At 36.6% G+C, this 15,514-nt stretch overlaps 1 protein-coding gene across 1 annotated transcript in view; it reads left to right on the forward strand.

Moving 5' to 3' along the window:
• Positions 1-3,444, forward strand: part of LOC125483266 (radixin-like) — a 26,435-nt gene extending 22,991 nt beyond the window's left edge. The window contains exon 5 of the mRNA XM_048597579.1: positions 476-3,444. Coding sequence (XP_048453536.1) covers positions 476-640 — 165 coding nt within the window. The 3' untranslated portion in view covers positions 641-3,444. The remainder of the gene's footprint in view (positions 1-475) is intronic.
• The last annotated feature ends 12,070 nt before the right edge of the window (positions 3,445-15,514 follow it).

Consider the following 15,514-nt stretch of genomic DNA (forward strand, 5'->3'; position numbering starts at 1 on the left):
ACTAACTAGCCGAGATTAGGCCCGAAACGTCAGCCTTCCTGCTCCTAGGCCTGCTGTGTTCATCCAGCTCTACACCTTGTTATCTCAGATTCTCCAGCATATACAGTTCCTCCTATCTCTGAGCCTATAGTTTTTGTCTCCATCTCTTAATTGTGTAATATTTTGTATAATTTGTAGTGATATGTAAGTTGGCTAATAAGACTATCTGGTTGTGAATAGTTCCTGTACAAACGTGCATTTGAAATCTAAAGATCGTTAGAGGTAGACAATGCTATTGAGACTCAGTGGATGTTATGGCTGAATTTTTGTTTGGCAAACGCTCCAAAGAAGAGCTTTTTGGTTAATTTTTGTACACCCTTAAAGCTTCAACAGAGCTTTCGTTTATGATTGCTGTTTTCTGCTAACTTAAAAACATTTAGATGCAAGTTGTAAAGTTTCTTATTGAATGACTGCTTAATCCATGTTTATTTAATAGGCACTAAGTTCTGAATTGGCCCATGCCCGTGATGAGACAAAGAAAACCGTAAATGACGTCATCCATGCTGAAAATGTTAAGGCGGGCCGTGACAAATATAAGACCCTCCGACAGATACGGCAAGGCAACACAAAACAGCGAATTGATGAGTTTGAAGCTATGTGAAAGTGCAGTTACTTTATATTATGTTCTTTAAACAGCTGAACCAACAGCAGAGGAACAAATAGCACTGTACTGCTAAGAGTAGTGTTTCATCTTGCCAAAGTATTGTATCAGTTATACCTGAGAGTTGGATGTAAATTTCTAAGGCAGTTGGTAAATGCCCTTTAAGCATTTAATAGAACAATTAACAGAACTTGGTTGGAACTAGTCAGGAAATACTGATTTTTTTTTTTCCAATAATAGACATGTTTAATTTCAGTGAAATACATGTCTGAAGTCTGTCTTGGTCTCTGTAGCTTGCCATTTAGAGGTGTATAAAGTTAATATAGAGCAGTTGGTACTTCTGAGGGCTTGAGCAAACTGCCTTAAAATGATGGGAGGGCTGTAAAACTTGTATCTAAATTTCAGTAACTGAGATTTGACATTAACTGAATACTGTGTTGTATTAGATTGAACATCTTTCTGAAGGTTGGTGTTTCGTGTCCTGTCATCATAGATGGTTTTCTTTGCCTACCTGTTCACAAAGACTTGCTCAACAGATAGTAGTAGTCCAGTTAGAAGCTCGGACCAGCTATTTGCTCAAGGCACAGCAAGTAATGCATTGGCATAAGACTTCTGTGTCTGTATTGACCAAACTGAAATGCAACATATTAGTGAACAAATTTTCATGTCGGGCCTTTCTGGCAGGGGAGCATATGAAAACATCAGTCCCAAGGAGGGGACAGTATACTACCTCAATATTATACACATGATGAATGGCCAGTTAAACACCCTCTGTCTGAATTTTTGGCAAGATATTATGTAATTTTTAATCTTGCACTTTGCTTCTTTGTCACCCTCCTTTCCCTAAAATTGAATTAATGTTGCAATACTTGTATGTGTTGATCAGACTACTCAATGTTTTATATGTAAAATGATGGCACAGAAGAGGCTTTTGTATTACATGTAATATTTCTGCTGGTACCCAGGTGGTGGGCGTTTCTCTCTGCTTGCAGGAGAACGGGTAAATGTATGTGCACATTTCAGGTGAATGATGCTTCATGAGGTAATAAGTTCACTTGTACTTAATGCAAGTTGTTAAGTGGCAAATTACAGTAGGAAGAACACTGCATGTTGTTTGACAATTGGCTGTCTGTTAAACTTGCCACATTTCTTGAGGTAAACAAACACTTGATTAGTAGTCATTTACTGTAATTTAGATTTGGTGCTCTTGCTTCCTCTGTACTTGGTTCAGCTAAATTTCCATTGGTATTATGCACTCATAAATCAGCATTTATTATCTGTAATGATGGTTTATTGAAATGCCATTTATAGTTGAGCATTTAACATGCATAGTAGGCTAAAGATAATGGGCAATTCTATTGCGCTTTTTGTGGCTGTTATTGCAGGTTAAGTTTTGATTTATGTCATGAATAAACACTAGTTTCTGGTAATTGCAGGTGATATTTCTGTTTTTTATTGTATGCTGAGGGACAACTGGCAATTCTTGAAGACTGGCTCTGGCTCTGAATGTTGTGTACATCAAACATTAAGTATTTCTAATTGCAGTGGAAGAGCACACTGTTTTGGTGCATCAAGAACATTTGCTGAGGCATAAGCGCCAGTATTTTATCATGTTCATGCACTTTGCCATTGCAAGTTGAAATACTATCCTCCCAATGGATATTTTTCCTGAAATGTGTACACTGACATTGATGCATCTGTGTATTGGTATCAGTGTTGGATAATACAACCACTTGTGTTTGTAATTTAATGGCTATGTGAGCTAGTTTGAGAATGTTCCAACTATTAAGCTGTATGGCTAATAATGCAACCATTAGCAGTATACAACATTAATATAAAATGCATTGGTTTGTTTCTTCCAAAATTAACATGACAAATGCTTTTCCCTGGCCCCATGTACTGTGCTCAACAATGAGCATAACTATTTTGAACAACATTGATTGGTTCACTATTTTTTTAAAAAAAGTTAAAAGCAGTTCTGGTGCACACATTTCAATAAATTATGCTTTCTTGTTCAAGGATTACTTGAGTGGCAAGATGATCGTGAACTTGAGTGATTGTAAGCTAGTAACCTATTGAGGTGTTAAGCAATGCTTGTAGTCTACTGGGAACTTGACTTGGCTATTGTGTAGCATTCTGAAATACATGACTCTTTTTACTTTTAGCACAGAAGGTAGATGTTCCGATCCTACCTAAATATAGTGCAGTAATGCACTATATTTAAAAATTGTGGAAACCTGTTAACATCTTCACTATGATCCAACCTGTTCTCAAGATTAACCTTTTTTGTTGGCTATTATCTGTTTGAAAATGCTGGTTCACCACCGGAGCCTATCTGGGAATGTACCTTTCTCAATATTTCTATTCCAATGCATGGAGGCTAAATGGAATATATCTTTGCTTAATATGCATATTTAAGCTGTTCTGGGATAAATTAAGTGTGGATCTGCATTCATAGGTTTATGTGAAATACTTGGGCTTCCTAGCAAAACAATTGCATTGTGTAGCTTCTAGTTTCATTTGCAGCAGAAATCTTTTGTTGTAAAGACTCTAACAGTACTTGGTATTGTGATCACTTTCTCACTACTAATAGGAGAACCGTCCTAATAAAAATCAAAGTTGAAATCATACAAAACCAGACTCTAAGATAGCAAAAATGTTCTCCTCTTCATTCTTTAGATTTGTTACCTTGACTTGGGAGCCTCTCCACTTAAATTTACCAATTCTGACCTCTGCTGGAGAATAGGAAGAAGTGAAGTAAGAATGTAATTTTATGGTTGATTTAATAAACAAGTATTTGAGAACCTGTTTTTTTTTTTTGACTTAAATTAGAATTATTCTAGCAGCTCCTGAGACAATTGTATTAGTTATTAAAATGTATTTGTTTGGGTACTATTGGGACCCTCCCAGTACTACTGTTGGATAAACCTCCTATGATCCCACTGATCAACTTTATAAAATGTGAACAATACTAATATGCCTTTTTAACATGACACCTACTGTGCATACTTCTGACTTCAAGCTAGGAAAGATCACGTTGTTGCATTACATAATCCTAGTTTTAATTACAAATTGATTACAGACAAGGAATGTCATGTGGTTCATCGAGTCATTTTAAAATGATCCTAAAATTCTTTCAATAAGACACATCTTGGGTAAATCTCTCACTAACCAAGGGGGTGGGAAGAATTCACTTCACTAGTTTGAACCAGTTTTGGCATACAGTTGTAAGTTACACTGGGTTTCTGGATCTACTTTTTTCATAAAAGCATTTACCATCTTGTGCACCTGTTGACTTTCTGCTCTAATGCTGCAATGCCAGTTCCATCCTCTTTTAATGCTTGTTAGATAATGGATTGTCTTGCTTTCGCACTGCCTGCATTTTAAGCACATTTTTTTTGCCACTGACTGGACTGGCCAGTCAGGGAAACAAATGTAACATTTCCATGTTCTCTGATACATTGGGTGGGACTAAGAACTGAGCTCAGGGTGGTAGGGGAGGAACAGTGCAAGGAGGAATCCAGATAATTTTAGACAAGTTGAGAGACTGAGCAAACACCTCATTAGATGCAATACAACAGCTAAAGGTGAAGTTATACATTTTGTATGCAAACCAAAGGACAAGTGATTACAGTGGGAACTGTGGACTTGGCTGTCTCTGTACACCAGTCAATTAAAGTAGACAGGCAGGTGCAGCAAACAATTAGGAAGGCAAATTGTATGTTGGCCTTCGTTGTGACAGAATTTGCCATCAGAAATAAGGATGTTTTGGTACAGTCATACCGGGCCTTGAGACCACACCTAGAATATTGCATCCAGCTTTTGGTCTCCTTAAGAGGATATATTTGCCAAAGTGCAGGAGAGATTCACTAGGCTGATACCATGGATGATAGGACTCGCCAAGGTGAGATTAGTGAATATAGGTCCAGTTAAACTGCAGCTCAGAAGGATGGGAGAACATCAGGTTGAAACCTACAGAAATCAAGACTGGACAGACCAGATGCAGGGAGGATGTTTTCTCCAGGTGGGGAGTCTAGAACCAGGGGATAGTGTGGTCTCTGGATATGAGGTATGCTATTTAGTACAGAGAAGGACCTTTTTTTCACTTAAATGGTAGTCAACCAGTAGAATTCTCTACCACAAATTTTTGAATGTTAAAGGCATTCGGGATATGGGGAGAAAGTAGGAATGTGGCATAAAGATGAGAGGATCAGCCATGACCTTATTGAATGACAAAGTGGGCTTGAAGGGCTGAATGGCATTCTCCTCCTATTTTCAATGATCTGAGTACTAAAGATGTAATCTAACCAGATTAGTGATTTTCCACCCCCCCCCCAACCCAACCATTAGTTCCTCACTTCTGTTTAAGCTGTATGGTACAGCATTTATTGATTTTGCTTTGCAGTGATTGAGCTAGTTTCCTATGCTCAGTACATACAAAAGACTTATTCAACCTCCTTGGCTCTGTTTTATTAATGGTGTTTATTTTCCTCAGCCTGTTAACTAACTACCTCTCCTCTAACTTACTACTCTAACATGTTTCTTCCACTTCTGTGAGCTGCCTCCTGCTTTCACTGCTCTTTTGTGAATTTGGCCACTTTTGCATCTGATTCTGGCTTTAAAAACTTAAATGTCCCTAAATTAACACAGTACCCCACACTTCCCTATTCTCAAATCCTGATCCACCTAAACCATATACCCATGCATAATTTTGTAATCTATTTAGCCAGTCTCAAATCTCCCTTTTCTATGAATACATGCTTCATGTGCTTGGTCTACATTTGAGCCTGCTTATGTTTTTATTGATGCTCTTACTGCTGATTATACTATGTCTGAGGCCTGTTACCAGTGGTGAGCCACAAGGACAAGTACTGGCTCCACTGCTTTTTGTCACTAACTTTATACAAAATGATTTGTATGTGAATATAGGAAGAATGTATTGCACATGACACCCATATTTGTGTAGTAGACAATGAAAATGATTTCTCAGTATAATGAGATCTTGATCAGCTGGGCCAAGAAGTGGCAGATGGAGTTTAATTTAGATAAATGTGAAGTGTTGCATTTTGGTGAGGCAAACCCAGAGACCTAAGGTGTGCAGGTGCATAAATCCTTGAAAGTGGAGTTGTATGTAGACAGGAAGGTGAAAGACTTGGCATGCGCGCCTTCATTGATCATACCACTGAGCACAGGAATTGGGATGTTGTGTTGCAGTCGTACAGGACTCTGGGGAGGCCATTTTTGGAATACTGTGTGCAATTCAGCCATTCTTCAATAGGAAGAATGTGTTTATTTTTGAGGGTGCAGAAAAGATTGACAATGCTGCTGCCAGGAATGGAGGATTTGATTTACAGTGAGGCTGAGGCTTTTCCCTGGACTGTTAAGGACTGAGGGGTGACCTATAGAGCTTAAACAATATTGCCATACCTATTTTTAACTTACACGGATGTTATTACACACATGGAGCAGGCTGGACTTTAACTTGGGTCTTCTGGTGGTGTACCAGTCCTGAGCCATTGTTACAATACCCCTGTAAGCTGTAGATTGTTCTAACTGTTAGCAATTCCTTTATTGTATTAAATCCCTACAGGGAAAAGCTCATGGAACATTAGAAGAATGTCAAAGAAAATGTTAGTTAAAACACTTGCTATGCCACCCTGTACTTTTCTTGTATAATAGCATTAAGCATGATGAGGTAAGTTAGACTGTTTAGGCATTTAAGGATTGAGAACTTCAGTTAGCAGCAAGAAGAAAACTAATGCCTTCAAGTAAAATACAGACTTCAACCTTTCACTGAATATATAACTGAGCAACATCTAATGGAATTCCATCAGCCTCCATATTGAGCACTTCTCCTCCACAATTTATTATAATGGATAGAGCCAGTACTTGGTCTTCTGGAAAGCAATACATAACATGATGTAGACCACTTAATGATGCACCTCAAAACAAGAACCTAAGAGCTGAATTGACTCTTCACTTGCAAGATAGTGGTGTTGTTGTTGTTGTAGGGATCACTAGTTTATGCTTGTGTGACTGTCCAGTACAATAATAGCTGTCTATCATTTTGTGACTAAATGGAATGATGCTGGAGAATAAAAAAGCTAGTCCCAGTGACAGGCCAAATCTAGCAAGTACAAAGGGCTCTTTGTGATGAGGAATAAGCAGTAAAGCTTGAAGAATCCACTTCCAATTATGTAGTGCTTTGTTGGTGTACTTGATGAACATTTCAGCAACTGTAGAATTAGCTAAGCTCACTAAGTCAGGTTTAGAAACAGTTAAAGATCAAATATTTGAGCTCAGCTCATCCTTTATAAAAAGGAAAGGACAGTGCAACTGGTCAAGAAAAACTAGTGCATGAGGTTTAATTAAAAATTTTTTATTTGATTCTGAAACTAAATAGCAGTATTGATCTAAGTGTAAACAAAAGAAACTTGTGTAATAAAGTCTCTGTTGCATTGTTATAGTCTAAACACTTAGCACAGAAAAACTAAACTATACAGCAGTACAGTTTTAAGCCTCTAAATCAGTCTACAATCCTTCATGAAATTCACTACCCAGAGATCCTAAACTATTCTGCATAAAGACCAAGTTACTTTTGTTCAAAGTAGTAACATGAAGCAATTAACTAATACACTAAATTCTGATCAAGTGAATCAGCTAATGTTCAAAGATGTTAATGTTAAAACATTTGTTAAACAATTGCTGACTGCAGCCATGTCGGACTCTGCCTAATGTTGGTTTTTGAAGGGAAAATCATGCTTCAGAAATGCTTACCAAAATGAGTGTTACTAGCAGTGCGGATCGGTGGCTGTGGTGTACGTGGCTTTCAGAGAGCTTTTAGCTTAAAATACTTGGTTTTATTTTAACTAAACTGGCTCTAGCAAATAGTTGCTCTTTTCTGCTCCCTTCCCCACCCCCACCCCCCCAAAAATGAGAAATTACTGTTCATATTGATGTTAAAGTGTAGGCTCTCTCAATGGTATTGATTTGGTTTACTCAAAATATTGACTTTTTTTTCTGAAGCAGCCAGGGTACAAGTATCTGAATTAGGGCTAAAAATTCAACAAGTTAAACAAACAGGATGATACTGCTATCCTTCATGGATTTTTAGTGTGGGGAAAATTGAGTGGATATGATTCATGTGATTTGCTATTCAAGAATAAGCATCGTTCACCAGTCTTTTTTCCAGCTATTTATCAACTAAGTTGAGCTTACTGCTTCAGTGTGGTATTTTAAAATGACCAGAGGTTATCTTAGAGAAAGTACATGTTGAGGGAGAAAGGGGTCACAGGAAAAGATTCATAGTAGCTGGACAGCTGGCTGGCAAGTTACATAATCTCACTGGACACACATTAAAAGGATGCCTGATGAGGGAATGTAATCTTTCCACTTAAATCTTCCAATTATACACTATCAAGTGCCAAAAAAAATTAGTGCTCTAACAAGTAGTTTTGTATAATTTAGTTGAGGTCTTGTTTTTAATCTGACTGGATGGTTGAGAATAAAACAGCTACTCTTGTTGCCAGGCCACATCTGTACAAAGGGCTCCGGATGGTTTATTTTTCAGCACTTTTTAAATCTGAAGTGTCAACTTGATTGGTGCTTTACATACTGATTCAACAGACCAAGTAATAAACCCTAGATAACAAATCCAAATTAAATTTAATATTGAAGTTTCACATATTACAAAAAGGTACCTCTTCATATCTGAACCACTCCCCTCCATGTGGGATGATAATTTGGACCATATGCGTAAGAACTTTTTTGGGCAAAGCCTTTCCTATAAAAAGTTCTAAAAAGCACTAGCATTTCCACTGTCCATTGACTCAATGATCTTTTTAAATGGTATGAAACCTCAAATGACTCATTTATGGAACACCTAATAGCTTAATTGCATCCAACAATCTAACATTTCTTCAGAGAACTGGATGTTAGAGGTAAAGACCTGGAACACTAGGAAGATGCATAGTTAGATGTAAGCTGCAGTCTGGGCTGTTAAACTGAAAAGACTAATTCTTATTCACTAAATTCAACTTGATTAATAGGATGCCATTGTTCAAACAAAAAGGTAAACTTGAAAAAACATGCTGAAGCCCAGACTTGAAGTAAAGGAAAGAAAATTAATTCTGAACAGACTTGTGAATCACGCAATTAGAGTTGGCTTCCTCATTAGACTAAAAGCAAGAACCATGAGACAAAAGCCCAACCTGTAACTGAAAACAGCTCAGGGCAGAATTTTTAAAAACAACTCAACTGTGACAGAGTAACCCTACAGAAACAAGATTATTTCAGTAGACAGCAATAGAATCAACCATCTAATTTTCCTAACAGGGTTGAAAGGTCAAATATCATAGCTGAAATTGCTCCCTATGTCTTTTTAAAAAAAAAACCCTTGTTGATGAAAGTAAAGTAACCCTTCAAACCACCCAAAAGGGGATGAGGAAACAGCTATGTAATGAACTGTAAGTCACCTAGAGCTGATGTCTTCATACCAACTTCCATGTACTATGTTTCCCAAGTGGGCAGTGGAGCTAGTTATAGTTTCAGCCTCTATCAAAAGCTGTGTGGGAATTAGTCTGTTAAAATCACAAAACTGCTGCAGCACGGAAGGACACTGGGTTCATCTGTGCCAAGAATCTGGTTCCAAACATTCCGGTTAAATTAGAACATAAGCAAAAATAAAAGAGCAAAGTCCTACCTAAGTGCAAGTATATACATAAGGTCAGTAGCAAGACTCGTCAGGATGAAAATTCAGAGGAATCTTCAAGCAGGTAAATACACTTTCCAAATTGTTTTCATTCACATTTAAAGTTATTAGTGGCAAAAGCTTCTAATAGCATATGCCAAAGAAAACTGCCAATGACAAGGCCAAAGTTCACTCTGGCATTATAGCATGTTTACAATCAGTTAGAATATTGAAGGATATCTGTAAGAGATGTATTGGACATTATACATTGAGGGATTTCCATCCCTGCACTGGTACATTGATAATGAAATGCAACTATGGTTATTTGACTTGGACTTGTAGACCAGCAACAGGATTACTAATGTACATGCATTGTGTCCAGTCATAGAATATTCATACTAAATCAGTCCAGGTGTTGCAGCACTTATACCCAGCCTCATTCAACACCATGAGAAACTTGGAAAAGGTGATGTTGTATTGCAGTACCATCAATTGACCCTTCTAGACAGCACAGTGTTCACATACAAGAAAAACTTAAGGGTAAGCCAAGCTGTCTAGAATGTAATGGCATAATCTCTCTTGACATTACTACAGCCTACTGCAGTCTCATTGCATGCTATTTAAAGAAAGTTGGCACAATCATGTTACATTTCAAAATGTCTAAACTTTTCTTTAAGGGATAGCTATACAAAATTCCAATATTACAGGTGCTGAATTCTTCCAGTTGGATGCCTGGCATCACTTAATAAAATTCCATCTGGAAGTTACTGTTTCCAACCTTGCAGGTTGTCAGTCAGAATTTATCCCAGCCCATATGGATGAAATTACAGAATAGATTCCTAGGAGTGTGTTGTTGATAGTGCAGGGATGGGCAAAACCAAAAGAAGAGCATGACTGAAATCTACATTCACTAATGATAACAGCTCATCATGAAGGATGCCTTCAATAGCAGGAAGGGTCAGTAATTATAGCTGTGATCAATGTTTTTGGCCCCATCTACTTTGTGTTGGGATTAATAATATACAATCAAACCTTTCTAATCCAGCAAGCATTGTTGATAAGAGAGCTCAAGAAAAGATGTATCCTATGTACAATGGGAGGACAATCAATACATGTTTGTACCAAATCAAATTAGCACCCTCAGACACTTGTGTCATGGGTACATTGTCATCTTCCTAAGTTATGTATCCCAAAGGGATGGGAGTCTATCATTTTGATATGGCAAATCAATTGCCTTTGAATCTAAAAAGTGTGTAAATGCATTCTAACTATTCCAACACAAAACATGAACACCACAGCATCACAAGATTGCCCATATTTCTATTCAGTAAACCCAGTCTCAAATTACTGAAAATTATTTGACAGATCAATGACAAGTGCACCACTTAGGCCACAAGGCTCCTCGTGAAAATACGGGTATATTGCTTCAGTCTGATGAATTTTGATAAGGACAAATGCAACTAACATCTTGCAGCTAGTGACTACAGGTACTAAGAAAAAAAAAATCATTACAGAAGAATGGTATAACAAAGTAAAGAAATGGTACTAGATAGACAGTTGAGGTCATACAAATGAAGAGGCATAACGTTAAAAGGAAAACCAGTGCTTGTACTACAGCTCTTCCCCAGGACATATTTTCAACACTACATCAGGGACAATATGCAGAATATTGCTGCAGCAGGATACTGTGCAAGAGCCAGGGATCAATGACATTGGAAATGATTGTGAGGATGTTAGTCATGTCAGCATCACCAACCAGAGCTCACAAAGAACCTCTGGACCCTCAAGATTCCATCAGTTGCTTGGTTCCAGAGTGCCAGGTATAATTTACCATTTTTGGTCACAAGTGTCTCCTAACTATCTCTACCTCTTCAAAATACTCCAACCAACCATCAAGAGTATCAAGGGTATCTGTGACAGACACACTGATTGTAAAATCCAGACAGTTCAGTAAACATGAAGAGATCATAAACAACAATGGGAAACAATGCATAGGCAGACTTTTCAGAGATGTGTGCTAAATGGGATAACTTCACATCCTGTCCTAGATCCAATTGTCTCATACTGTCAGAACACTCATCAGAAAGAATAGGATAATAAAACAGATTTTCATGTTGGTATGATACACCAAACATCAACAGCCCTGGACATGGACTTACAGTCAACAGAGATCATGCTAGGAAGTCAAGTTAAGGTATCCTTGCCAAGCCATTATCTGTCAAGTTTCTCAAATCAGGGAGAATAAAGATTCTTCATAACTGACACAGAGATGTGGGACTGCTTGACCTGCACATGAGATGAAGGTTCAATCCTACAAAGGCACAGCATGAAAATGGAACTGTGCATAGAATACACACAAAAATTAACTTGAACAATAATGACAGAGACACACACACAATCAGAATGACGAACAACATGCTAACAACTCAAGATTCTAACACAGGTACAAGTCAACATCAAAAAAGTGTGAAGAATAAATCTTTAGAAGGCTACATCATGAGATCTGGAAAGGACAGTCAAAACACCTATAAGCTATATGGACAATTTCAATAGAATCCATATAATGGTTGGTTTTTGTTGACACAGGAATCCTTTGCAATTCAGCTCCCTTTATACAGCAGCACCCAAAGTCAGTATCCCAATAATGCTAGCGAGAAAGACTGAGGATGAAGAAAAATTACTCAGTATATCTATTCTTATATTGGAAACTTTAACAGGCAATGAAATATGTGAAGTAATTTTATTCCTCCAATTATAAATATATGCTACATCTTTCACTCAGCTCTCATGGGGAGCTGTCCTGGTAGCTTAGCCGATTATGTATTGAGCTTTTATCAAGCTCTCTTGCTTAAAGATAGCAAATTCACCTCTTGTTCTGCAAAAGCAAAGGCACACAATCATAGGTATCAATCACTAGCAGTGATCCAATTTATTCAATCCGGAACCAGGCACCAGTATTAAAATAAATAATTATTATGGGTGAAAACTGTAAGAGATGTGCAATTTGGATGATTTCCTGCACTGTCAGAAAAACAGCCGCCTCAAATTTTAGTAACCGCAATGGAGTTCAGGGCAAAAGAAATAATGAATCGTAAGCAAAGAGGATAAAACAAAAACTGCAAATGTAGTACTTTTATCCAGGCAGTATATTCTCCATTGTCTGTTATGGATCATAGGAGAAATAATAGCCAAGGAGCATGGCCAGTGTTATATACAGAAGATTTCTCAATATTTCAGCTGCTGGCCTCCCCCACTAGAAATGTGGATTATGTTTTGTCCATAATGGTTGAAAAATGAATTCAAATCAGGCAGAATTATCCATCTAATTATCCTGCTGACATTATAATGCCCAATTCACAGCTCAAATTATAAAATCAGTAAATACCCAAACTCAAAAAAGGAGAAATGCAGCAGAAAATGGAACAATGATATGACAATTAAAATAGCTCTAAAGTAGTACTGATTGGGTGTAGCAAATACTATGAAAGGAAAAGGCAAGTTAGCAGCACAACCTGCTTGAGAACACATTTGTAAGGTATGAAAAGTTGCACAATCCAAGGCACTAAATTTTTTAATTTCAGAAATTTGCCTATCATTTTCTAATGTGGAAGTACAGTTTCTTCAGTCTCTATGTCAAGTTGTTAAAATGCTGTACATGCAACTTTTCAGATATTTAAAGCTGATGTAATATAATACAAACAAAACTAGATTAGGATACTGCAATAACTCATTAGCAAATTAGAGTTCAATGCAAATTTTTGACAGTGCCCACAGAATGACAATTTACACGCTTTTGGCCCAATCCTACACAATTAAGTCCAATGATGAATTTTAAAGCAGACATTTGAACAATAAGTGAGCAAAGGAATATATTTAGTAAAGATTACACAGAAAACCACAATAATTTACCAGTAAACAATTCAGATAAGAGATTACAGACAGACTAATTACTGCATAAATTAGCTCATATCTTCAATGTAACCTCTTCATAAAGTTAAACTACAAATTTAATATAAAGTTATGCGAAGTAGCTTATAGCGATTTATGACTATTTTACTCTAACCTATTTTATATACGTTGTGCAATAATCTACCATGCCATTTAATATGCATACACATTTTTTGCAAGTTATAAATATGTTTGTAAGATATCACCAGTGCAAGTGCCATGGAAAATATTTGTATTATGAATTTTAATATTCTCACCATCCCCTTACTGTATAGATAGTGGGACTCTACAGTAACAAAGTGAATAAAATGTTACTTTTGGTAAATACAAGTACAATAAATTGTCACACGAATTTCATCAAATCAAACATCTTTTCAGGTTTCATTTTGATTTCTTATTTCTGCTTACAAGGAATAAAAACAAGCTCCATGTTAAACTAGGTCAGGAAATTTCTTACAATTTGTGAAACCCAACAAATGTAATTATGAATAATACATTGAAAAGCAAGAAAAATTGTTGACTGAAGATTAAAAATTCAATGGAATAACAAACCTCAGTTTTGTTTAACATTAAAATATAGAGGTAATTGGAAAAAGTATTTTAATTTGTGTGGCTAGATATTCACACAAACATCAAAATTAATTTACCACAAGCAGCTCTAATAGAGTTAAAGCTGGACTACAATGATTGTGCATATTATCTGCATAACACTGAAGCTCTTCACAACTCCAACGTGCTCAATTTTAGCAAGCAGATATATACATTTGAAAAATGTATGGTCATGTTCTACCATTATATTTATTTAAAAACAATTAGTCTAAGTTTCAAAATGTTGGATGAATATACCTTGAAAAATTGTAGAATACAAAATAATATAATCAATAAACTATTACATTTGAAAACAATTTGATAAATTAACCATTTGGCACCAAAAGATATGGCACCTGAGTGCAGGAAAGGGGGGGTAATTATTAACAAATATTATTTCAAATTTTTAATCTTGACCCAAACTTATGAAAACTACCAATAACTTTGCAACAGACATATTAGATTTTATAGTACCAATACAAATGAAGCTGTATAAATGGTACTGTAGAATGTGTGCAATTCAAAAATTGACAGCATTGAAGCTGAGCAAGGAAACACTAACAATTATTATTGTATACAACAATTTGTTATGGATATGTGCTGAACATGGTTCAGAGTATCAGTTATGGCTATAAGCACAATGCCCTGTTAAAAAAGCATTCATACCCAAAGTCTACTTAGTGTGACACACAGTGTCACACAAGTAGTGTAAAGGTTATTTTATTAGGTGTGTTTGGACATGGTTTTGGAACCATTTTACCAAGTTCCCTGAAACTTTCAATTCTTTTTCCCTGCTTGATTTAGTTTTGTGTATACATACACAATAGATGAAAATACCCAATCAAATATGCAGTTTTCATCAGCTTTCTAAGCAGGCTGCAAAATGGTATGCTGCGTGGAATCTACACATTTTAGCTCAGGAGGAATTTTTTAAAAAATGATCATTGTCTAGTACTGGTCAATTCTATATCACTATTGGACAGCTGATACATCTTTTTTAAAAATGCATTGAAAAATCTGTAGTTTGTACAGCTTTCAGCGAGGAAAAGTGGTGAATACAACATATAGTTTCCAACTTTGACAACACCGACTGTAATGATTTTAAGAACATTAGCATCTATCATCGTGAGATAGACACAGGCTGCAAAGATGGAGTAGGTGGGCAAGAACATGGCAAATCGATACTGTGGGGCATATGTTATCAACATCAAAATGAGAAACAAGGAGAGAGGTCAACTAATCAGGCAGCATCCACAGAAAGAGCAACAGGGTTAAAAACATTAACGGGTTCTCTCTCCACAGATATTGCCTAAATATATTTCCAGCATTTTCTGTTTTCATTTTAGAGGATCAATACATGCATAAATTTGCTTTTCATATAATAGGGAAATATTAGCATTTAGAGGGACCTCGATATCCTTATACACAAATTATAGCAAGTTTATTGAAATGTCGGTTTAGCCGTTATCGGAAAATAGAAATGAAGTCTAACTACATTGGTAGAGGACCTAGGTGAGATCATACCCAGAGTACTGCAATTTTGTACTTCCAAGGCAACGAGACCAAAGATTCACTGAAACGATTCCTGGGATGAGGACATTTTCCAATGGGGCAAGATTGTGTGGTCTAGGCCTCTTATTCCCAAGTTA

The sequence above is a fragment of the Rhincodon typus genome, chromosome 6, assembly GCF_021869965.1.
Source record: "Rhincodon typus isolate 14 chromosome 6, sRhiTyp1.1, whole genome shotgun sequence".
Taxonomy (NCBI): Eukaryota; Metazoa; Chordata; class Chondrichthyes; order Orectolobiformes; family Rhincodontidae; genus Rhincodon; species Rhincodon typus.